The sequence below is a fragment of the Athene cunicularia genome, assembly GCF_003259725.1.
Source record: "Athene cunicularia isolate RWA chromosome 1 unlocalized genomic scaffold, athCun1 chr1_part2, whole genome shotgun sequence".
NCBI classification, from domain to species: domain Eukaryota; kingdom Metazoa; phylum Chordata; class Aves; order Strigiformes; family Strigidae; genus Athene; species Athene cunicularia.
In genome coordinates this window covers 21273511-21297490 of record NW_020799092.1, presented here as the reverse complement: position 1 = coordinate 21297490, position 23980 = coordinate 21273511, and the positions used below count along the sequence as shown (strand labels likewise).

At 43.5% G+C, this 23980-nt stretch overlaps 1 protein-coding gene across 1 annotated transcript; it reads right to left on the bottom strand.

Moving 5' to 3' along the window:
- Window positions 1-15197: 15197 nt before the first annotated feature.
- Window positions 15198-22436, bottom strand: FOXM1 (forkhead box M1). Its single transcript, XM_026868105.1, has 8 exons — window positions 21839-22436; window positions 20597-20745; window positions 20163-20378; window positions 19635-19763; window positions 18997-19041; window positions 17975-18053; window positions 17357-17538; window positions 15198-16250 (listed from the first exon to the last, which is right to left on the bottom strand). The coding sequence occupies exons 1-8, from the start codon at window positions 22386-22388 to the stop codon at window positions 15198-15200; spliced, it is 2403 nt and encodes an 800-aa protein (XP_026723906.1). The 5' UTR covers window positions 22389-22436.
- Between the last annotated feature and the right edge of the window lie 1544 nt (window positions 22437-23980).

Sequence of the window (23980 nt, the reverse complement as noted above, 5' to 3'; positions counted from 1 at the left end):
CCCCCCCCCAGCTCCCTCTTTTTTTTCCAGCTTAGTAGCATATAACATTCCAACATTACTAATACCAATTATTTCTATGTTCTAGATTGCATATGAAAATATAATACTGAGTTTTCAATGTTAGGAAGTAAATCCAATGGTCCATGTACAAAGATGAGTCCAGTCAGCCACTGTGAGACCTCAGTGTAGTTACAGAAACTACACAAAATTTGGCCTCAGTGCAAAGCAAACCGTGATGTTTACCTTCTACTTCCTGCTAATCATCACAGTGTTAGCATTTCTCTTGGGATCTTTGGTCCTCAGATGTTAGAAGAGAGGTTAGCCATTTTTAGAGTCATTCTAAAAGTTGAATAGGTTAACCTTTTTATTCCTAATATGCTAACTGTTTTACACAAGGTGTCAACGGTTCCCACAGCACCAATCTGCAGAACCAGATTTGGCAGAAATGGAAGTAGAAATATGTTCTAACTGCTTTACACTACAAGCCCAAACTCCAACATCATAATGCAGGCAGAGCTTCATCAAGAGCTCAGCAGAGCTGTTTTCAACTGTCCTTGTCCCTCTGCAAGCCGAATTAAGAGTTTAAATAATGGATATTCCTGGGAACACTGTGTTCTACCGTCTTGTTTTCTTGTGTCTAGGTTGTCATGATTGCTGATTTACATACACTTTGACTCCTTGTGGCCTCATTGAGTATCCTCTGAGTCTTGTTATTGAGTCCTTTAACCATGTCCATAAACCAGTAATGAATCATGCACCTCTGCTCTCACACAGGGACAAGAGGCCCTTTTTTCCATCCTGTTCTTAAACAGAGCCCGTTTACTAAGTAGGTTAGGTGCTTTCAGGTTTTTTTTTCAGAATGGACACTCTTAAAGCTTTTCTAATGGAGAACCAGACCACAGTGCAGCAAATTTAGGTTTATTCCCAGTAGCTATGCCTTTCCCAGGCATCTTTTGTAGGCCCTGGAAAACAGTCTATGACTCACCAATAGCCTAGAAAAATAAAACTGGTTTAGATAAAAACATCCATACACAACCCCATATTCACTGAGAAATTATTTTACTTCTTTGATCTAGTCACATACAATAATCATAACCTGTTATACCTCACTATTCTCGACCCTTTATACAGAAATTCTTACAGGATGTGTAACAGTGCTATTGAGACAATGGAATAAACCACTCCACCTCCACAGAAGATAAACGCTTTTCTCCCTGATCCTGCTATCAGCTTGGCCTTCTAGATCAAGCAGTTACAGATCAGTGAGAGCTCTGAGGCAAAAGATTCCAGCTTCTAACTACAAAGCCACAGCACTGTATCTGTGTTCATGACTGCTGGTCACTGGTCTTGGCCCAGTCCATGTCAGAGAAATGCTGAAGAATTCAAAATATATTTCTGAGGAAAGGCACTGAAAAACAACATTTCCCTGTAGTCAGTTTGCCCAGTGAAGAAACAGGAGAGGCTCAATATTCCAGCCAGCTATTCTGTTTTTGAAGAAAGTAATGATCAGTACCTGGAGTGGTGAAGGGGAGCAATGGACCCCTTTGCTGAAGTAAGTAACTCCCAGATTAAAGAATACGAGATAAAGATTTTATCTCCCTCTGCCAGGAACATTAAGGAGTATCCCAGCTGTTTGAGGAGCTGCTCTGTTGAAAGCTTTCACTGGTTTGACTTTAAATTTCACATGCTGAGCTTCTTTCACCACAGATGTTCTTTGTATCTGACTTCTGGGAAGCTTTACCTAACCTAATCAGTCCTCTTTAAAATATTCTCCTGCTACTTTTGAAACTTCTTGTACTTGTTCCCTTCTTAGAGACTTCTCTTTGGCTTTGAATTTTTGTCTCTTTCAACAATTTGGAAACTATTATTTTGTCCTCTTGTAGAATCAGCACAGTGCAGGTGGGAGGGTGAACTGTAGATAAAGAGATTTACATTTCTCTCAAGTCAGGCTGTTACAGAGCTCAGCAAAAGCCCCCACATAATATAACCAGCCCAGAGGTCACTTCTACATTACACCACTTTGCAAGGCAATTTGGTAGAGCACGCTTCAAGTGGTTGTGAAGTGCCACTGGGTGTAGCAACTATGTCAAGGCCAGGAGATTCTTTACAGTGGCCCAGTGCAGGGTCACTATGAGATGACTTTCTGCTCATCCTCTTGCATTCTCACAGTCTGTGCACAGTCGGTGGATGCACAGATGGTGCAGAGGAGGAATGAGAGGACAAACTCAGGCGAATTATGCATGCTTCTCTCTCCCCTTCTATCTCTGACAAAAATTATTTGAAAAAAAGCTTCCTCTGCTTTGAATTCCCTCCAGTTTGTCTATTTGGATAATAAAATATCTTCCTATTCTTCAAATAATAAGTAACAGGTTACAGTATTTATATCTGTGAATATGTCTGGCAAGATTCCATCAGACAAATGTCATCTCAGATGCACAGAACTTTTTAGCTCAGCTGCTGGACAGCAAAATAATGTCAGTCAGAAAGTAGAAAAGTTTGTTTAGTTAGGTAATTTAGAGTCAAGTCTCTGTAGCCATCTGCCATAGGGGCTAGATTTATGAAAACACTGTGGCAAACTTGGAACAGTGTTGCCCAATATGAATTACCCCTCCTGTATAAATATTACTTGTGATGATTTGTGTCCTGTCTGTATTGATTTCATTGCTTGAGCTACGCTGCATACAAAGGGGCCTTTTCTGTTTGGTTAGAGGAGTTAGCATTGCCACAAAACAGTTGCTGATCATCCTGCAAACTATTCCAGTTGCAGATCCTCCTGGAAACGGTTCTGGGGCACATAGAAAATAAGAAAGTGATTGGTGACAGCCAACATGGCTTCACTAAAGTTAATTTGTGCCTGGATAATTTGGTGGCCTTCTATGACAGCGTTGTAGCACAGGTAGGTAAGGGAAGAGCAACTGACATCATCTACCTGGATTATGCAAAGCATCTGACACTGTCCCACACCACATCCTTGTCTTTAAATTGGAGACACATGGATTTGATGGATGGACCACTCGGTGGGTAAGGAATTGGCTGGATGGTCACACTCAGAGAGTTGTGATCAACGGCTCCATGTCCAAGTAGAGACCAGGAACAAGTGACGTTCCTCAGGGGCCAGGGTTGGGACCGGCGCTGTTTAACATCTTTGTTGGTGACATGGACAGTGGGATCAAGGCACCCTATGCAAGTTCATCGATGACACCAAGCTGTGTGGTGCAGTGACACACTGGAGGGAAGGGATGTGCCATCCAGAGGGACCTGGACAGGCTGGAGAGGTGGGACCGTGCAAACCTCATGGAGTTCAACAAGGCCAAGTTCAAGGTCCTGAACATGGGTCTGGGCAATCCCAAGCACAAATACAGGCTGGGCAAGGAGTGGATTGAGAGCAGCCCTGCAGAGAAGGACTTGGAGGTATCAGTGGATGGAAAACTGACTGTGAGCCAGCAATGTGTACTTGCAGCCCAGAAAGCCAACTGTGTCCCGGACTGCATCAAGAGAAGGTGGCTTGACCTCCTGGACACACCACCTATGTCCAGGAGGTCAAGGCAGGGGATTCTGCCCCTCTATTCTGGTCTTGTGAGACCCCACGGACTGCTCAAGTGGGTCCAGAGAAGGCCACAAAGATCATCAGGGGGCAGGAGCACCTTCCGTATGAGGACAAGCTGAGAGAGTTGGGGGTGTTCAGCCTGGAGAAGAAAAGGCTCCAGGGAGATCTTATAGCGGCCTTTCAGTACTTAAAGGGGCTACAGGAAGGATGGGGAGGGACTTTTTATCAGGGAGTGTAAGGATAGGACGAGGGGTAACAGTTTTAAACTGACAGAGGGTAGATTTAGATTAGATATAAGGATGAAATTCTTTATTGTGAGTGTGTTGAGACACTGGCCCAGGTTGCCCAGAGCAGCTGTGGCTGCCCCCTCCCTGGAAGGGTTCAAGGCCAGGTTGGATGGGGCTTTGGGCAACCTTGGCTAGTGGAAAGTGTGCCTGCCTGTGAGACTAGATGAGCTTTAAGGTCCCTTCCAACATAAACCATTCTGTGATTCTATGATTCTGTTGTCGTGTGGCAGGCAATACAAAATTCCCCCTTCCATTACATGGCTGCATGAGTGACACTACATGACTATGACTTTGTTTTCAAAAGGGGAAAGAATAGGCACTTTTATTAGAATGCTAATGCACATAGCAATGGCAGCTATCTTACTCATGCTAGAGATTTTCAATGCTCATGAAGATATTTAAAGTAGAGAATAATTTCCAGTAGGAATATGTTTACCAATAAAAGTATGCAAGAGTTTGATATGAAGGATAGTTGGGTATGTAAGACCAATAACACATTACTTGGAAATGTGCAGTCTCAGAGATGTCTCCTCTGTGTGTCTCTGGGTAGTTGCTTTCATTTCACCGCCATTTCACTTCCTGTCCACAGGGAGAACAGTATTTCCATTATCCACTTAGCTCGAGGCTAAGAATGCACTTGTCCCTAACACAGACAATTTTCTGAAAGTCTCTATGTCCTGCCATAATAATAATGACAATTTTACACCATTAAGGCTCCTTTCGGAGGATATCCTCAAAGATGAATACTCAAACAGTACACCCAGTACTGCTAAGTTGCCTCAAAAATATTAATTTGGTGTACATATGTGTGGGGTTATTACTAAAAGCACTTACAGGGAGCTTTGAGTGGCTGTCTATGGGCCTCTGTCAAAATATATATATTTTTTTTTTTTTAATAAAACAACAATAGAAGCAAAGGAATAAGATAACCACTTACACATTTTTTGCCTGTGCCTAGATAGCTGTAGAATCAGGGCAGCTCTCATCTTGCTCAAAATGAAGCCTAGATGTAATCCTCAGAAGGTAAAGGATCTCTTTGTTGACTGTCCTTGCCTTCAATTTCCTTTCCTTTGGGGACAGTTTTACTTTTAGAATCCTCCAACAGACACTGGAGAAAACTCTCCTATAGGCACTTGTGTGATGATGTTGATGTTTCTTGATGTTGATGTGTGATGACTTGATGTTTCTTGACATGTTTGTAAAATAGCTTGCTTTGCATCTTAAAGCAACTGAGAGCAGCCAAATTCTTCATCAGTCAGCAATATAACTTGTTGAAACCAACTATAATCCCTTTAACCAGATATGTCGGTCAGTATACACAGTCTAAGCCATGTGCCTGTAGCACGTGTAGCATATTTGTACCTGTAGCTTGTTTCTCTCTGCTGCAATGTGGTGCTCTGTGAGCACCTTGGCTGGAGCAGTTCTACTGTAGCAGGGCTACTCAGATGCTCCCACTCAGTTCTGGGGGGAGTCAACCACTCTAAAAGGGTGTTGCAGGCCATCTCTGCTCTCTTGTTCAGGCAGACTTTTATTTAGAAATACAGCAATTCAAGCATCAGTGCTTTCTGGCTAAATCTTTAAAGATATGGTTCTGTTGTGGATGGTTCTTCAGGAACACCACCTCAGTCCTGCTTGGTGAATCAGCACCTTTTCCACACTGTGTTTCCTTCTTGTTGGTACGTGCAAAGCACTGGGCTCATCCCTTGTAAAACAGTCAAACCCAAACCCTGAAAACAGGTTTTCCATCTCTCATGTTTTTCTGCGGTACCTGATCATTCTGTCTTAGCCTTAAACTTGAGGACTGTTTAATCTGTGACTATGATGGTCCTTACACAACCTTCTCCTGTTCTTTATTCTCTCAAACAGCCTCATGTTCCAGCAAGGGAATTTATATTGGATATTAGGAAAAAATTCCTCACAGAAAGGGTTATCAAACATTGGAACAGGCTGCCCAGGGAAGTGGTTGAGTCACTATCCCTGGAAGTGATGTTCAAAGACATGTAGACATGGTGCTTAGGGGCATGGTTTAGTGGTGGACTTGGCAGTTTTAGGTTTACAATTGGACTCGATGATCTTAAAGGTCTTTTCCAACCTAAACAGGTTTATGAATCTATGATTCTATGTCTTCCAATCCCTGTCTCCATTTGGCTCTTTGAGTCACCTTCTTCTCATCAAGGTCTTCCTTCCTATCATCCACTCCCTGATGCCCAGTAGAAGTCCCTGGCACACAAGAGAGCTCATGTTCCCATGCTCAGCTGATGGGAGTCATGAAGAGAAAGTTCCAAAGGAAGTCTCCACATACTCTAGAAAGTCTGTGCTGGAGCACAGTCTGTACTGAACAAACATCTCAGATTTTCGTTGCCAACTATATCTCTGCTAAGGATGTTAAATACATCTTTAAAATCATGTTTGTAAGAGCCAAAACCTGGAAAACTTTCATTCAGCTCATAAAAAGGGATACATCAAAGCCAGGAAGGACACCCTGACAAACTCCCTCCACAGCAGGGAGGCTCTAGGTCTTTTCAACATAGGGTTTGCTACAAAATGGGTTTTTTATAAAGCTGGACAAAACATTCTTGTGCTGTCATTTATAGAAGCAACTTGGCTGTTCAAACTGAATTCTGTTTCCTGCCCCTTCTCTCCTCAGCAGGACAAGAATAACTCCACCTGAGACTGATATCCAGTATGAATATTTTCTGCTCAAACAATTCAGGATTTTATGATGCAATCACCAGCACAGCAGTACTGCTAGTAGAGAAGCAGCTCTATGTACACAATGCACATACAGTGACAGGAAGACAGAGGGACCCCAAGGATTTGATGGACAGCAATGATGGTTTAACAATGTAGTTTTATTTTAAATTATGAATACTGGGTTCCTTTGGTTTCTTAGCCTTTAAGCTGCAATCATATGTTGTAGCACCCAGCTGTTCTTTGCATTCTTGATGTCTAGTCTTAGGCGTGATTTGAGTGGCAACTGGGATTATCTCATGATCTCCTGAATCCAGCAACCAAGATTTTAATGAAAATTTAAAAAAAAAAAAAAAAAAAAAAAAAAAAAAAAAAAAAGATTCAGCTGAGGGAAACTGCAAAGCAGCTCTTTGTAGTAGGGCAGCCCCATGGGTATGCATAGCAGAGTGCAGACTGTCAAGCACTGATTAGCTACAGAGTGGAGCTTCTGAGGTCAGACCATTCTGTGGCATTGATATCATTTGAAAATACTTGGAAAAGCGTATTGATGGTGAAAGCATCTTCAGTGATCACACAAGTTGCAAGCGATGCACTTTATGGTGTCAGTTCTGCTGCATTCCTGGCCTTTGTCCCCCTCCTAGTATTGGATGCTAAATACATCAAACACTGTTTGTTTAAGGATGCATTGTAGTTTGAATTCATAAAGGAATGACAAGTGTCCCAAGTGGCCTTTGAAGCAGGGAGTGATTGAGATGTGTAGAAAATGAGCAGCTGAGAGGGAGTGGGTGAAGGTCTACAAGTGGATGATGTGCACCAAAATTATGGTGTGGTGGGGGTTTTGGAGGCTGGGGATCATCCTGTTCTGCATGTAAAGACTTGGGCTTGTGGAGAGAAATGTAGAGAGACCACTTTCCTGGGAGGCTCTTTCTGACAGAAACTTTGCAAACATGAAAGCACTATTCAGAGGCCTGGCAGGACTATAGGTGGCCTGACACACGGAGTACCATGATTTTCCCAGCATCCAAGTCCTAACCTGTAACGTGCTGTCCTGGTTTCAGCTGGGAGAGAGTTAATTTTCTTCTCAGTAGCTGCTACAGTGTGTGTTTTGGATTTAGTATGAGAATAATGTTGATAACACACAGATGTTTTCACTTGTTGATAAGTAATGTTTAGAGTAAGTCAAGGAATTTTCAGCTTCTCATGCCCTGCCAGAGAGAAGGCTGAAGGGGCACAAGAATTTGGGAGAGAACACAGCCAGGACAGCTGACTCAAACTGGCCAAGGGAATATTCCACACTGTAGGACATCATGCCCAGTGTACAAACTGAGGCAAGTTGGCCTGGTGGGGTGGATCGCTGCTGAGGGATTGGCACCCGGTCAGCAGATGGTGAGCAGTTGCACTGTGCATCACTTGTCTGTCTTGGGGTTTATTTCACTTTTTTTTGTTATCTTCCTTTTAATTTTATTTTTTTTTTCAATTATTAAACTATTCTTATCTCAACCCACAAGTTTTACTTGATTCTCAAGGGAGTAAGCTACTGCATGGTGTTTAGTTGCTGGCTGGTGTTAAACCATGACACATGCCCCTTGTCAATAGACGAAGTGAAGACAGATGCTGCATATGGAGCAAAGATAAAACAGGGTGTGGTCATGGGGAACCTGAGAAAGAGAGAGAACCAAGTGTCTAAAAGGAGAGACAGCAGTAGCACAGATTACGTATGGGCACTTTCAGCCTACAAGAAGTAACCCTAGGAGGATGAGAGAGTTCTTGACAACCCATATTCTTATTAAAGTTTCATGTAGTGTTATGTTGACAATGCCTGAAGCAACTCCTCCTCTAGTTACCTTTTCGTGTGTAAGAATAAATAACTGCCCCAAACAAAAGCTTTTCTAAAGTGAAGCTTAAAGTGTAAAATGCATGTTGATAATTCAGGACAGATTATACTCCAGGAGTCATATGACTACCTCTAAATTGAGTGTTTCAGGGCTTAACAACATACATATTTTATCCAGAATAGAAATTGCAGTTGGAATTTCATACCATCCCATGATTCAAAACCACCCTGAGCATAGACAAACATGTAATCTCAGAATTCAGAATAAAACAAATATAAGTAATCTAAACATGTTACTCCATGAGAAAAGCATAGAGTTGAAATGGGATGTTCTGGTCTATTGTGTAATGATACTATCCAAAACTTTGTCTTTATTAAAATTTACACGAAAATACATAAAATGTGAAAATACAGTACAGCAAGAAAAGATACCATATTGGTAGTGAGAAAAAAAGTATTCTGTAGAAAATGTCAGGATTATTAAGAGATTTCTCTGAAGAGGGTTTTTTTGTCCTGTTGGAAAATTGATCTATCCATTTTTCAAACAGTCCTGGTACTAATGAACTCTTTGTAACCACAGATTATAACAAAATTTACCTTCTACAAGTTACATTACTAAATAAACAACCACCTCCTATCCATCCATCAGAAAGTAACAGAGACCAACAGCAGGGAGCATAAGCCACCCCTGTCTGTCTATAGTTTAGTAATTATTTGTGCTGACTGTTTTGCTTGACTTTCTTAAATAATGCCATTAAATGTTTCTGGTTTTAAACAGGGTACATCAAAAAAAGGGAAGCAAATGTGGAGGATAAATAATTCTGATGATATATCTTCTATGCAAACAGTTTACCAGTGTGCTCTGTATAATGACTTCCCACAGATTTTGAGCTGTGGAATAGAATCCACTTTGCATAATCTTTTGCCTGTATTGGTAAACTGTGTACCAGGATAGTTATCATCTTAATTTTTCCAAGAAAAGTTGTAATTGAAACTCAAGGACAAACGTGTCATTTGAACTGCATCAGCAATTCAGATTCATGGCCTTTATGTTCTAAAACTCTGTATGTATCAAAGCAAGAAACCAGTCTGAGATGACTAGTGAAGCTCAGGCAGCTAACGTTTGTTATACCCTGAATATCTTTTTATCCAGTTGTAGCTCACCTCTGCTGGAAAAAGGGGAGCAGGGAGGGAGGCTATTTCTGTGCAGGAACAAGCTCACATTTTTCAAGCCTGTCATTTTGATCTCTAAATCCATAGTGCATTTTAGAGAGGAAGCCAGGTATTTTACTAAAAAAGAAATTTCCACCTTTGTTTAGAGCTAGACTGCCCTCTGGTAGAAATGAAGGCCGGACACCCTCACAAAAAGATCCCTGGGTTGTAAAACAGGGTCTCATTCTTCCATATGGGGAAGGGCTCAATTTCTTCCTCCAGCAGCCAAGTTGCAAAAGCAAAAATGTGACATGGCAAACAACTTTACTCACTTCATGTCAGGAGACATCCAGTCCCTTTCAGCTGACAAAATGGGGTAGGAGGAACCCACTCAAGTGGTGAAGGGGAATTGCATTCCCTTTTGCATCTGCCGCACTGCTTGCCAGGTATAGAGCAGAACTTTCAGAGGATCGGAGCATCCACAGCTCCTTGTAGCTTTGTGTGCCCCAAATTCTCTAAAAATTGTATCTTGAATTAATGTTTTCTTTCACTGGCTAGAAGTTGTTAAACAGCCTGCTCTGTTATCAGAACTCAAGGACAGCCGTGGGATGCTCCTGCACATTACTCAGAGAAGACCTGGAGGAGTGTGAAAGGGTGTGAAGAACTGTGCCTACCTGCTCTTGAGCTACAACAGGTTCATGAGAAGACAAGAAGTATAGCTCTGCTTTTACTGAGGGAGGATGGACAGAGGTATCCCACCATCTTCCAAGATCACAAGTCTACACTATAATCTGAATACTGAGCCTGCAGAGGGACAGGTGATACCTGCATTCTCCCTCTGTATACATTTCCTCTGTTCTGAGCCTACTTCATTACTCTGCTTGCAAACATACAACTCCTCAGTTCTTTGCCTGGTTACAACTCCCCATGCTACAGACCTCCTGTTTCCTGTGAACTGCCAACTTGGCACTGCCCTGAGACCCTTATCCTAAATGTCTGAAGTAAGATCTTTGTTCATAAAGTCTTAACCATGTTCTCCATTCTTCCTTACAAAAATACTTCTTTTCTCTCCCACTATTACTGTCATGTGGCAGCCAAACCTTTTACCTGTTACAAGCATAGATCTCTTTAGTGAGAGACCCTCTTTATGATAACACTGTCAAACTGCTTCACTGATGTCACTTGCTGAGCAAGTGTGACTTGATATGTCCCAACTCATTCCCAAACCAGACTAAAGCTTGAAGTATGTGGTGGAGCTACCACAGGGAGGACATCAGAATTCTTTTGGTTGGGGATGGTTATAAGCCCTACACCTCAGCCTGCTCACAAGCAGGAAAAGGGTGTAGACGGTCCTGTACAATATCCAGGAACCTCTGATTTAAAAATGTACAGTTACTCACAAAAAAGGATTGCAGATGAAGACACTAGCAAAAAGCATGTCTTTTTCCTGTGGAAATTTTGCTTCTGTTGCACGGTTCCCCAATAACTGTGCTGGTTTAAAACAGAGGCATAACAGGAGCATGTCTTCTGGGCGAGGTTGTCAATATTCTGTATTAGTGGATGATGCTGCTGTGTAACTTCTTCTGCCTGCGCCAAGAGCTGGAGGTGGACTTTCTATCCCATGACACAACGACCTATATGCTCTCACCTGTCTGAGTCCCCTGTATACAGTGCCCCAAACTCCATAAACTTCAGTGTATGTTCTACTCCTATACAGGGTGCTGTGGCTGCACCTCATTGCAGTGCCCTATTGTCTTCTGCTTTGTGTCTGGTGTGGTCCCCTACCATTTTATCGTCAGCTCCTGACAGAACGCAACATTCTTCCTCAAGGTAAGTCTCCACGCTGTCTCCTGATAATGGGGATGAGGACTGGGGTAAGACAAGGCCCAATAGTCCTCCAGTGCACGTTCAACTGGGCTGAACTGAACAAAGGGTGATTGCAGGGTGGTTCTTGCTGTTTGGAGGCTATAGCTGTCCAAAGAGACAGACAGTTCAGTTTTCTGTTCTTGGACAGGTGTGCTTCTCTATCTCTCTTTGACTCAGATAATTCCCGCAGAACAGAGGCTGAGAGCGATGTCAGTGCTCAGCTCTGAGCACTAAATGTAACTTTTGCATAATGGAAAGGATGGTGGCCTTATGCTCAAGTTATCTACTAAACATCCAAGCTGACTGCACAAGAATTTCTGTCCTGCTCAATCAAGTCTCTTCTCTGCCCCTTTACCTCAAGTTCAACTGGCTCCCCATGGTACAAAATTATACTTTTGTTTCTCACAGTGTTTTACTTCTGCCTGGCAGTTCCATCATCATGTTGTTCTAGCCTTCAGTTCATGACAAAGCTTTTCAAAATGTAATACTCCTACCCTACAGACCCACTTCCACTGCTCTCAGCATGACCTCACTGTGTATGCCTCGAGCACCTGCCCAGAAGTACAAAGTGCTTGAGTTCCAGTTGTCTTACTTATCTGTCACTTCACTCCTGAGCAATGGCACCTGTGAACAGTCCAGTTGCTCAAATATAGGATACCTAAGCAATGACCTCCAGCAACAAACTCTGCCAATTTAATCCAACATCCTCCAAACAGCTGCTTTGCTGAGCAATTAGAAGTGCAGGTCCCTGCGTCTCTGCCTTATGTTTATCTGCCTTCCAACACCTGATCACGTTTGATCTTGCAGATCTTCTGTGGGCTAGGCCTTAGATATTAAGAGCAAGTGTCCTTCTCTGTGACAACAGATGTGAAACTCCTTACAGCTAAAGATGCAAAGATCCACGACTTCCACACTCAAACAACTTATCTTCCTGGTATTTTACGTGCTGCAACAACCAATTCCCATAAATAGTGACATATAAATACCATCAGGGAAAGAACAAAAGGAGAATCCAAAACTAACAATTTTCAACAAGCTGGCTGCAGTCACTCAAACACTAGTGTGATGGCTTTATAGCTTTTTGTATAATTTTACAGTGGTGAATGTAACAGGATGAAATTAAGGAAAGGCAGAATATCAGGCAAACACTTACAGATAGGGAGAAATAAAGTAGTCTTCCTGAGACTTGTGATGAAATCCTCACCAAGTGAAGCTTTGAATTAGGTTGAGCAAAACACTGGGAAATCTGCTGTGGGATCAATAAGTAGGTAGGACTGCTTAAAACAATTTTTTCTGTTGTTCCTTCCACCTTTTTCTATATAACTGCCTTCTATCAGGGTTTCACTGGAATACTTAACAGGAGGGGAAACTAGTCTTTGACACTACTATGTTCAGAATATAATGCGAGGTGGCCATCAAAGCACCTCCGCTGACTGGGACACCAAAGGATCACCCACCTGGAATTAACAGCATCCTATCATCCCAAGGACAAGAGCATTTCATAATTCACTGGAGACATGATCCTTAGCTGGCTCCTGGATGTCAGTTGTGTGCATGCATCTTCTCAGGAGCAAGAAGTGAGGTGAAAGGGAGAGAGGATGCCTTGAAAAACCCAAGTAGAGTGTTGACAGCTGTGTAACACATAGTAGCAGAAAGCATACCACAAACCACAGAGTGAGCCTCTTCTGCAGCCTCGTGACCACAATCTTGCTTTTTGTCTGTATCTCTTCTTCCCCCTGGGCCTAAATCTAGATTTATGGCTTTCCCCTCAGCTCTCCTCCCTGAAGACAGATGTGCTCTGTAGCTTCGATCAGTTTTCACAGCAGTCTGTTACAATTCCCTGATGAAAGAATGATTATTTCAATTCAGGCTGGAGAAACACAAACTCCTTACTAGAGAACATTTGCAGAGAAGGAATCAAGACCTCCTGCCCCCACACACAATATTGGCAAACCAATCCTAAACAAAATATACACTCAAGAGGCTACTGGCACACAATAGTTCTTAGTCCGAAAGCTTTCTGAAGTCCCTTCTTATTTCCTGTTTAAAGGCAAACAAACTCCTGACACTCAATCAGAAGTGATGGAACTTCAACTTCTAATCACTGACAAAAATCTTCTGCTCTGAAATTCACATGGCAGCCTGGTAAAACATTTTCTGTGGTGGCCTCAAGCTGAGCAGTCATTTGTGCTAGGCAGACAAAAATGCAGATCAGGGAGTCCAGTATCCCTCCCCAGAAAAAGTGAGATAATAATCATCAACATAAAGTGCTTGAAATATCTTCTGAGGGCAAATAACATTTAACAAGCATATGATAGAACTGGCATTCTGAAAACCACACACATTAAGTCTGGTTTTGTGTTTCTAGGGGAAGGCAGAAATACAGATTTTTGCATGAGACTTGTTTTGCATTTACAAAATTCAGAAACTAGTCTGTGGGGGGTGTTCTGATGTTTTAGACTAATTCAGTATCTTTTTGACTTGTGAAGTCAGCATTTACCCATGAACAGACAGAAAAAATATATTATTTGAAGCAAGGGTTTGAGTAACAACCAAGCCAAGATGGCCTGAGGAATACTGAAAAAGTCCTAATAATCAGTTACTCAGGGATCACTGAAAACACACATTAGACAAGCAAAACTTGGTTGCCTGAGCATGCTGCCAAAAGTGAAAGCAGTAAAGACTATAATCAGCTGTGTTCCCACAGAAGCTTTATTGAGTATGTAGATACATGAGCCATCAGTTGTAAGCAGAAGGATCAGGTCTTTTCCATGGCAATTTCCTCTTTTGATACAAGTTCTAGAGAATTGGGATGAGCTGTCCTATTGCACCAAGAGACACATACGTTGTGTTTCCAGAGACCACTTTCCAGTGGAAATATCAGCATTTGCTTTATAGGTTCTTTTTTACATTTTCAACTGCATATTGTAATGAGAGCAGCTTTAACCATTCAACAGAAGTCCATCTTACTGCAAGAGTGACTCTACCTAGCCTTCTAGGTACATAAAAATAGGACTCTGGAACCAGAAGAGCTAAACAGCTTGATCCAAAGTCTTCTGCACTCCACCCTGGGAAAAGGAAGCCAAACCAAGATTTTATGCTACAGTAGCCTGTTTGAGTTTGACTTGAGTCACATACAGGTGATTTTTCAGATCTTTGCCCCAGCAACCTTCAGAACAACCTAGATCAATGTGTTTCTGAAGTCAAAGAAAGAAAAGAAGTCTTTTAGTCTCTCATCTAGAGTAAAATACAGAAGACATGGAACATACGGACATTAGTCAAACCCTTTACCAGCTCAAATATTCCCATAATCCTACAAGAATAAAATTATTATTATAATTAAGGGCTAATTTAAGGAATGTACAATATTTACAGCCATTAAAACTACACAGAGGATACTAAGTAATAGGAGAACAAAGTAAAGGGAAGTAAGGACAGAGCTAGGAGGAGTTTCCCAGGCTCCTTCCTATTGTACATAACTGAGGAGTACATCCATTTCCTCTGATACTTTAAATAGCAAATGCCATTCAGGGCCTACCTAGATGTTCTTTTGATAACCTCTCTCCAGGAATTTATCTTTAGCACAAGATTAGAGATGCTATCTTGTTCCACATAAAATCTATTGTAGCTTAAAAAGAGAGCTTATAGCAGCCAATGGGCCTGCCTCCCAGCTTAGCAGGAGTCAATAACACCCTCTGTTCCCATGGATGTGGGAATTAGTCACAAGCAGACAGTCGTCCTGGACTATGTGACCAGATCTCAGAAGAGTAGAGTGCTTTCTGTAATATCAGAACAAGGCAAATTCATTCCTCGGGCCAGTTTACTTCAGTTCAGGTATGAGCTGAGACCAACTAATGTCCGTTCCTAAGTTTTCATCCTCAAGACCAGGAAAGCTGATGTCTAAAAGGATTTTGCTCAGACTGTCATTCATTGTGTCCAGGATAAGGCCCTCCATGAGAGATCGGTTTTCAGTAAAACCACAGGCTGGCAGTTCAACAGATGATTGCTTAGTAGACTCATGAATAAAAGCTGGAGAGCTCGTGAGGGGAGCATGCACCATGTCACTGGATTCTGTAATGAGCAGTTCCCGAGGGGACTCAAAGAGGGGATTTTTAAGGGGTGTGCTGTTAAAACCCAGCAAGTCCTGGTTCTCCTGGAGGGGTGTGAATGGCAGCTGAAGGGTTCTCACTGGACTGAAGTCCAGCTCGTGACTTCCCTTTGCTAAGGGTGCAGATTTCCAGGGGTCAAGGCTCCCTAATGGAGGGCTGGTAGTTGCTGAGACTTTGCTGGGAGTGGAAGAAACTGGTAATTTGCTGAACATCTCCTTGACTGGGGTTTTAAAGGGCCCCTCTTCACCCTGTGAGCAGCTGAGCTGTGAAACATTCTCAAGAGGCTGCCCTTCCTGCAGGAAGGAGCGGTCTGCCCCTAACCGAAAAGGGTCAAAGCCGTTGCTTTCTGGCAGAACAAGGACAGGCTCTTCTGAGCAAGGCAGTGCTAGGCGTTGTTTCCTTCTGGACCTGCCTATTTCCCGCCTTTCCCTCCTCTTTATAACTAATGTGTCAGAAACACCCTTAGGTGGTGACTTCAGGACGGTGAATTGTTTCTTCTCCTTTGTGGATGCGACTGGGAGCAACAAGCCTGGCTCTTCCTTCACCATTAGGGTTGAGGCAAATGGGGTCAGCCAGTCATCCAGCTGAGAGCTTTCTTCCTCCTTTATACAGACACTCTCAGGGAAAGAAGCCGATTCCTCACCAGGCTGGGAGCTGCTCTCCTTTAGGGAATGGGTTGGGGAAAATAAACCTTCATCGCATTGACTCTCCTCCTTGACAGTGGCTATGGGTAAAGAGGATGATTCTTCTGCAGAGAGTGACATCTACAAAGAAACACAAGTGACATGTCATCAGCAAGCAAGCAAGGAACCTACCCAAAATCCAAAGGACAGTAAAAGGAAGAAAAGACTGGCACTTAAGGACAGCAGAACAGGTAAGAGGAGGATTTTCAGAAAGCACTAACTACAACAGTGAGAGATTGGGCTCTGTGTGAAGTTGATACAAAGGAGCCTGAAGATCACATCAGAAGGATTTTAGCTACATGACTGAAAGTCATGCCCTTCCGAGCACTGCTGCTCTAAGGAACTTCTAGGAGTACAGGCAGAAGGAGAGTTAAATATTTCTGGAAAAGTGTAATCCCTTTGATTCTTCCTTACCTACCTACATGTGAAATAACAAAATGAATGAGGACAGATTTCCCAGAAGCCAAGGAAAAAGAAAAAAAATGAGGTTAGAAAAAGAGCACAGGGAAAAGATAAATCATAGCAGGAGAGAACATAAAGCAGCAGGCAAAGAAAAATAGGATTATGGTTAGACAGGATGGAAGAAGTTAAAACTTTAAAATGTCTAAGCATCCAAGAGCAGTCAGTGAGATGCCAGGAGAATGACCTGTTAATAGCTGTTTTGCTTGAGCCCAGAATAACTGGGAACTCCACAGAATTAGCAGACAATAGGTACTGAAAAACTCTGCCGACTACATGCAAATAAATGCTCTTTCAAAAGGAGTTCCCTATGTTATGTGTCTCTTCAGAGCTATCAAAAATCTGATAGGGGGCAGAACAAAGCCATTTCTCCCATTTCTTCATGTCCAAGCAATAGGGAAACATTGTCTTGACCAGATCATAGAGCCCTCTCCTCTAGTGAATTATAGTAACATCCTTAGAGCAAGTCAGCTAGCAGGTAATAGTCACCTTAGAGACAGAAAAGGACAGCAAGGATTGTCACTGGCTAGATCCTTAATATGAGCTTAGAGTTTTAGAGCACCTAATAAAGATGCATGAAGGAACGAATATGAAGAAGTGTCCATAGAAGGCAAGAGCTATAGAAAAGACACAACCAAACAAAAATCCCCAAACAAAACCACCACCCATTCCCTCCCCCAAAAGAAAAAAAAAAGACCCTCAGAAAACAAAAAAAAAAAGAAGCCAACCTTTGGAGCAATGCGCACACGCTTATTGCTCCGGAAAGTCTCTGAGCTGCTGAGGGATGCTCCCTGTGCCATGGATAGAGGAACCTTCATAGAAGGCTGCAAGACAAGAGGCTGACTCAAAGGAAACTGGATCGGAACCAGGTAGGAGTTGATGCGAGGAAGCAAAGGCTTCATCTTTCGGCCTGGAACGGAAAAGAATGGACTTGCTATTCTCTTGCCCCTTCCTCTACTACCTCTTGAAACCCAGGCGTCTGATAGGAAGTCCTTCTAAATACCCCAAAATAAACATCCAACCAGTGATAGGCCCACTTGTCTTCTTTGTTAATTTTGAGGATACAAATCCCAAGCCAGGAGGCTTGATGAACAAGAAAAAGAGTCCTTCATACAGATCTTAGCCCTCAAGATGGGGCAAGCTCTGCTCTCACTCGAGTACCCAGTCCCCTCCATCTTCCCATCACATCCTCTCTCAGACACAGCAATACTGCCTTTGGCTCCAAACCTGACAGTAGGAATCCTAAAAGCTGCCAAACAATTTCCACTTTTATTCCTGAGGAATCTGGGAGGGGCCCAGGTTTATGAGACTGATTTTCTTTGGCCCAGACTGATGTAGACACTCACGTGCGTTCTGGGGTTCAGTTTTGCTGCTGCTGTTGCTTCCCATGTTCTTCTGGGTATCTGGAGGATATTTCTTCTGCTGCTGCAGTCATTGTGAGATAAGAAAGAAGGAGGAAAGAAAGATTTAAAGAGAAGAATCCATCTTTAGTCTGCTGCCTTGTTCAGAACTGCTAATCCAGAAGCCTGTGCTGTGCTAATACAGAGAGAGCAGCAGTTAGCACTCAGCACTCACACCAGCTCTATCACTGTGCCACTTGCTGTTCTGCAGCCATGCCATCTCAAAGCCAGCTGCCAACCAAAAGCTGTGTAGAAAAAGAGATGGCATGGCAGAGCTGCTCCAGCTGCAGACTCTACTGCAGAAGTGACCTGGTTTCGTTGTCCTCAGTGCCTGAGGAAAGGTGACTAGGATAGCTTTATTGTATACAGGATCTCTATACAAACCATAGACCAGATAGATGTTCAAGTGGAATAGCAGAGGCAACAGAGGAATCAGAAGTCTAAGCAGATGGAAAGAAGGCCAGAGCTGTCGTTGTGACGACAGAAAAGCATTTGACTGGCTGCTTGTAAATCTGTCCTTGTTAAATCTGCTGAATGCAAGAGACAGCAAACAGGTTCATCCTTCTGAGAGTCGCAATGCAGCTGGGTTCCAAAATGAAAAAGGAGCACAGGGAGATCCTGTTCTCTCTGGATCTGAGCCCCAGAACAGATCAGGACTGCTGCCATGGAGATGAGGATTTTACCAGAAATCTGCGCCTGGGCTTGTTCTCTGAAGGTTGTTGGTGCCCACTGCAACCTACTTCAGCAGCAGACTTCTAGTTGCTCAAAGCTATACAGCTCTACCAGCTGTAGAGATATCATCTGAAGGCAATTAACCCCTGGCTCAACTCCTTTCCTCAAAAAGAGTGTGCATGGAGCTGTATGACTAGGTGCAGCAGTGACCTAGTCCCCCTCCCCAAGCCTCTTCTTCCCTTCAGTGACTGGCAAAGAATGGAAGCCCAAGCCCTGGGCCAGAGGATAAGTCTTACTGATTCAAAGAGCTCAGGCGATGTTGGTGACCCCAAGTCCAGCGGCTGGTGGCAGCAAGGCATTGAGAGGGAGAAAAATAAGATGAAGTTATCAACCAAAGGGGGAACAAATGGGACATTTTAAACTTGTATATTCTGAGCAAACAAGTCAATCTGCCCACCCACTGCAGAAAACACAGAATAGTCTAAACACACCTATACCAGGCTCGCAAGCTCTGTTTCTCCCACAAAATGGTACTTCTGAAACGACCTAGCTGGGATAGGGCAATTCCATCCTATGACTGTCCAAACCAATAGCATAGAAACTCCTGCTTGACTTCAGTGGAAAACTTCTCATTAGGAATTCAGAAATTCCCAGTGAGAAGGGAAGAAGTTGGACAAGCTCACTATTACATTTGGCACATTACCTGAAGAATAAACACATCCCACAGAAGCTCTAGTTCAAACGCACAGCCACAGCACCTTTTCTCTCAAATACAGAGCTTGTCTACTTGTCAAGAGAAGTGGCTGAATCCAGCTTCTGCAAAAAAGCTGATGTCAAAGCAGCTTAACTTTCCTATTAAAATAAGGCACATCTGGCTACTGTGGCATTTAGGAACTGGATAGCCTGTCCCATTTTCTTTGCATGAGGCACCCACCTTAAATACCTGGTCCAATGTTAGGCAACGGTTTGCATCAGGGTGAATAGTCCAGAATGAGATTTTACCATTAGCAGATGTCTCACGGACAAACATATCATGAAGGGACAGATTATGCCGGATGGAGTTCTGTGGAGAAAAGAGTGAGAGGGAGGTTGAAAAGTAGTGTTTTCAGCACAGCAATGCCTACCTCAGACATGACTGCCCTGACAGAGGGGTTACATTCCAAAGCGAAGACAACATGGACTTTCATATTGTCTGCATACTCAGCCAACCCTTCATCAGTTTCTTTTTCTATTTACTCCTGAAATCCATATTCTTACTCCAGTGATCAAACATACTGTCACCTTGCCTAAGTGGAATGCAAAAAGGAGTACAAGAAGTGTGACAAGAAACATCTGAATGAGAGGGTATTTGGGGTGCAGTGTTTATCTTGCTCTGCAGGCTGGGGAACAACTTTTCACTGTCATCCAGAAGGCTTATCATTTCACCCTGTGGCCCCCAGCAACTAGAGGGCCTGCTTGTTACCTTCCAACCTGGCTTAGCCACATGTTTAAAATATGGGAAATGATCCTCAATCCAGGTATAGATGTCCTTCAGAGTCATACGCTTCTTCTCAGTGCTGTTGATGGCAAACTGGATCATGGCCATGTAGGAGTAAGGAGGTCGTTCTGATACTGAATCCTGCCATGAGGAGGTGGCGGCAGTGGTAGGAATAGCAGCAGCAGCAGCATCTTCTTCAGTCTGAGAGACAGGAAGAATGATACATGAGTGCTCAAAAGCTGACAAAAAGAGCCATGGAACATCCCTGGATCCTCCAGGTTCTGCTACTCAGGTCAGTAAAGGCCAAACCTGGGTTACTTAGAGATAGTGATTCCTAGTTCTTGCAGGTCTTCTGATCCACATGGATTACTTCCCTATCAAAAGTTTAAGCACATGCTCTGTTGTCTTCTCCTACTTACCTTGATTGTTTCCCGCAGAGGCATCTGGTTCTCTTTTTCTGTGTCTTGCTTCACAGAACAGGGACTTAGCCCATCAGATCTCATCTTCCCCAGCCACTGGATGTTAGTTAAACTATTGTCCAACACAGAGCTCGTTGTCTCGCCACTGCCTGTTGGGATAACAAGCCCATAGCTCTGCTTACTCACAAGTAACCCTCTTCCCCACTCATCTCAAGTGCCAAAAGGAAGGCACTAGTCACACTTCTAAAAGAGGTGTCCCTGTCTCAAGATAGGGACAAGGTGGTATTGCAATGCTAATGTTTCTTGTGGAAGGAATTCAAACCCTGAATTCTTGATTTCATGTGAATCTGCCCCATTTATGAAAAAAGCTGCAGCCTTAAAAACAACCACTCAAACAGACTATTGCTCTCAACCAAAACAGGACAATGTTGATCCAGTACTTCAAGTATTTTTAGCCAGAGGATGAACCTAGCAAGCAGAAGCCGAGGAAGGTGGTGAAAAAATCCAACTGGTATACCTGTTACAAGACCAAGTCAGAAACTCGGCTATCTCCAGGTTCTTGAACTGCAGCAATGAAAACTAACACTTTTGTTTTGTTATTCCTGTTGAGACTGGTTGTAGTGATGCAGCTATTGCAGCCATCTACAGGTTCCTGTCAGACAGAACTATGCTGTGGGATAAGATTTACTAAAGTCCCAAAGCTACATAGCTATTTTAAGTTGCAAGTAAAAATTTGATCTGAGCAGTGTTTCCAAGTAAAATCCATCCCTTTCTAACCTTTATTCAGCAGATTCATGAGACAGCCAAGGAGGAAACAGACTTGCCACTTAGTTATTAAAGGATGTGAATCATCTCTTTTTCAAAGCTCTAGGTCCATATGCTTTGTCACTGGCTAGGGTACTCTATGTTAGTCTTGAATTCAGCCACAACCCTTTTGCTAAATGAGACTTAGTCTTTTTTGCTTCTAGACTTGATTTCCTCAAGCCAGCCCTTTTTTTCCCAGCACTAAAACTTTGCTACACAATTTTATGTGTCATCTCTTCCACCACAAGTATATTCAACAAGATCCTTCCGTTTTCACTACATATGCACAGCTGTGTTGATTATTAGAATCAGATCCATAGCTATTTTTGTAATTAACAGAATAGTCTTCACTATTGCATACTGAGATCCAAGCACTCATTGGCCCACTTCATATCTCTTTGTCAGGACAAAAAAAAAAAAAAGGTAAAGATTACATACTGTTGCTCTCCCGTTCTTGTCCAGCCACAGAATCAATTCCCGAATGCCAGAGCATCTTCCCTCCTGCAAGACCAGGGGTCTGTGTAACATCCTTCTCTCTTTCTTGACCATCTGCAGTCTTGGCTGCTGCACTGGGTTTCTTCTCTGATGGAAGATGCTGCGATGGTGTTGGACCTGCTGAACGGGATGTGCCCCCACTGCTAATGAGAATGAACTTGTTGGGCCCATTGTTGCCACATTCTTTTCCTTTTGCTGTCAGTGCCTCTATGATGCTCTGGATATCAGCATTTGTAGGGATGGCCACCACTTGCGTATTGGGCATGGTAGGATGATCAATTATCTTTATTCCCGCTGGGAATGTCTGCAGGCCACAGTCTGGTTTGTCTCTGGGTTGGCCGTTGTGTTGCTTCTCCTGGCTGTGTTCCTGCTTAGGAGTCTTTTCATCTTGACCACTGTCCTCATGTCTTGCTGAAGTACTGGATGCATTCTTCTGTGGGAGGGTCAGTTTCCGTCTTTTGAGAATTAAGGGCCTGCGAGGGCTGGTCCTCATTATTGGTCTATACAGTCACTCTCCATTGAAAGGGACAAGAATAAATCCTGTAAAACAAAAGATACAGCATAAGAGTGCAGAGGACAGGAGCAGCTTGGAAGAATCCAGCAAATCACCACAGGCCTCCCACCAAGGACACATTCTCAGGAATTGCTACAAAGCTAGAAACAAGGAAGGAAAATAAAACATGAAAGCATTTAATAAGGTTGACAAGGCCATTGGAAAATAGTACTGTACCTCCTTTATCCCCACCTTGTGTGAGATATTTCCAGAATAGATAATTTGCATCACAAATTGGGAGCCACAGAGTACATAATAATGAGGGAAGTATGTTTATGTGCTTTACAGAAAGGAAGACTAGGACATAAGTGACTTCACCAGAATCAGACAGCAAGTTGGAGGGAGAGGAGAGAAGCTAGAACACAGAAGTATTAGTCCTAATTCTTGTATTCTTGTATCCTATTGCTCTAACCAGCAGATCACATGACCTGAGAGAAAAGGGAATTTAACACATGGTTTCAGATCTGGGAAGCAGAGATTGTCCCAAACACTAGAAAGGCACACAATAAATGCAACAGTTAGATGCTTTAAAATAAATGTAAAGTAAATGCTTTAGTCATTCCTTCTGTAGCTTTGTCAAGAAGCAGATAAATTCATCATTAGGCAGCATGAAATTTAAATGTCAAACTTTTGACAATGATTTAGATTATAAAGCAGAAAGCGAATGAGAAAAATCAGAAATATTGCTTTCAGGGTAAGATGCAGTGTGTCCCTTCTGAAACCACCACTTACAAATATGGTGCCATACAAGAATTAGGGGGAAGGCTGACTCTTGCAGCAAACTATAGCAGGGCAAGAATACACAAATTGTATTTATTGTTAATCATTAGTGATGGCAGGAAGAATAGAAACAAATAAAAAGAGAGGCCTTTTGCACTGGTAGATTTGACTGGGCCAGTTAGTAAACAAAAAAAATCTCTGCATGTATCACCTACATCGATACAAACCGGAAGGAGCCCAGCAGATAGAGGACTGAGTCGATGCCCTACGTGCGAGCAGCAGATGGCCGGGCGACCAGGGGCTGTCCAGCAGCGAGGCCACCGGCAGAAGCGTTCAGCATTACACCGGGACTGCAGCACCCAGGGGCACTCATGGCCCTTCGCGATCTGCTCCGCTCCCTTAAATAGAGATCCCCGTGAGACAGCAGCGAAAGAGCAGCCTTTAGCCAGCCCCCAGGGGCTGCGTTCCCTGCGGGAGCCGGCTGCTTCCCAAGAGGGCCTCGACGCGTTGCCACCGGTACAGGCCCCGGGGCAACCCTGTGCATGCACGGCCCCAGGAGTGCCAAGGGGGTGGCGCGGAAGGGCTCCTCGCTCCTTCCTCACCCGCTCTGATTCCAGCCCCACCGCGATCGCCACTAGCCCAGCTGCCCCCCCAGAGCCCCTCCGCCCCGGCCCAGGCCGGGCCTAGACACGTCCCTCCCCCAGCCGCGCTCCGCTCCCAGCGCAGCTCTCAGGGGGATGCTGGCCCCTGCCTCCAGCGGAGAGGCACGGGGAGGCTGCGGCTGGTGCCGGCCGCGGGTCAGGACTCACCAC

Excerpts from the sequence above, each read along its gene's own strand:
- FOXM1 (XM_026868105.1), bottom strand. The coding sequence starts at position 22,388 with ATGAGGACCAGCCCTCGCAGGCCCTTAATTCTCAAAAGACGGAAACTG. Across the intron at positions 20,379-20,596 it reads CTCTGCGGGAAACAATCAAG|ACTGAAGAAGATGCTGCTGC; the intron begins GTAAGTAGGAGA and ends CCTGTCTCTCAG. Across the intron at positions 16,251-17,356 it reads GTGTGCGCATTGCTCCAAAG|ATGTCACTCTCTGCAGAAGA; the intron begins GTTGGCTTCTTT and ends GTTTCTTTGTAG.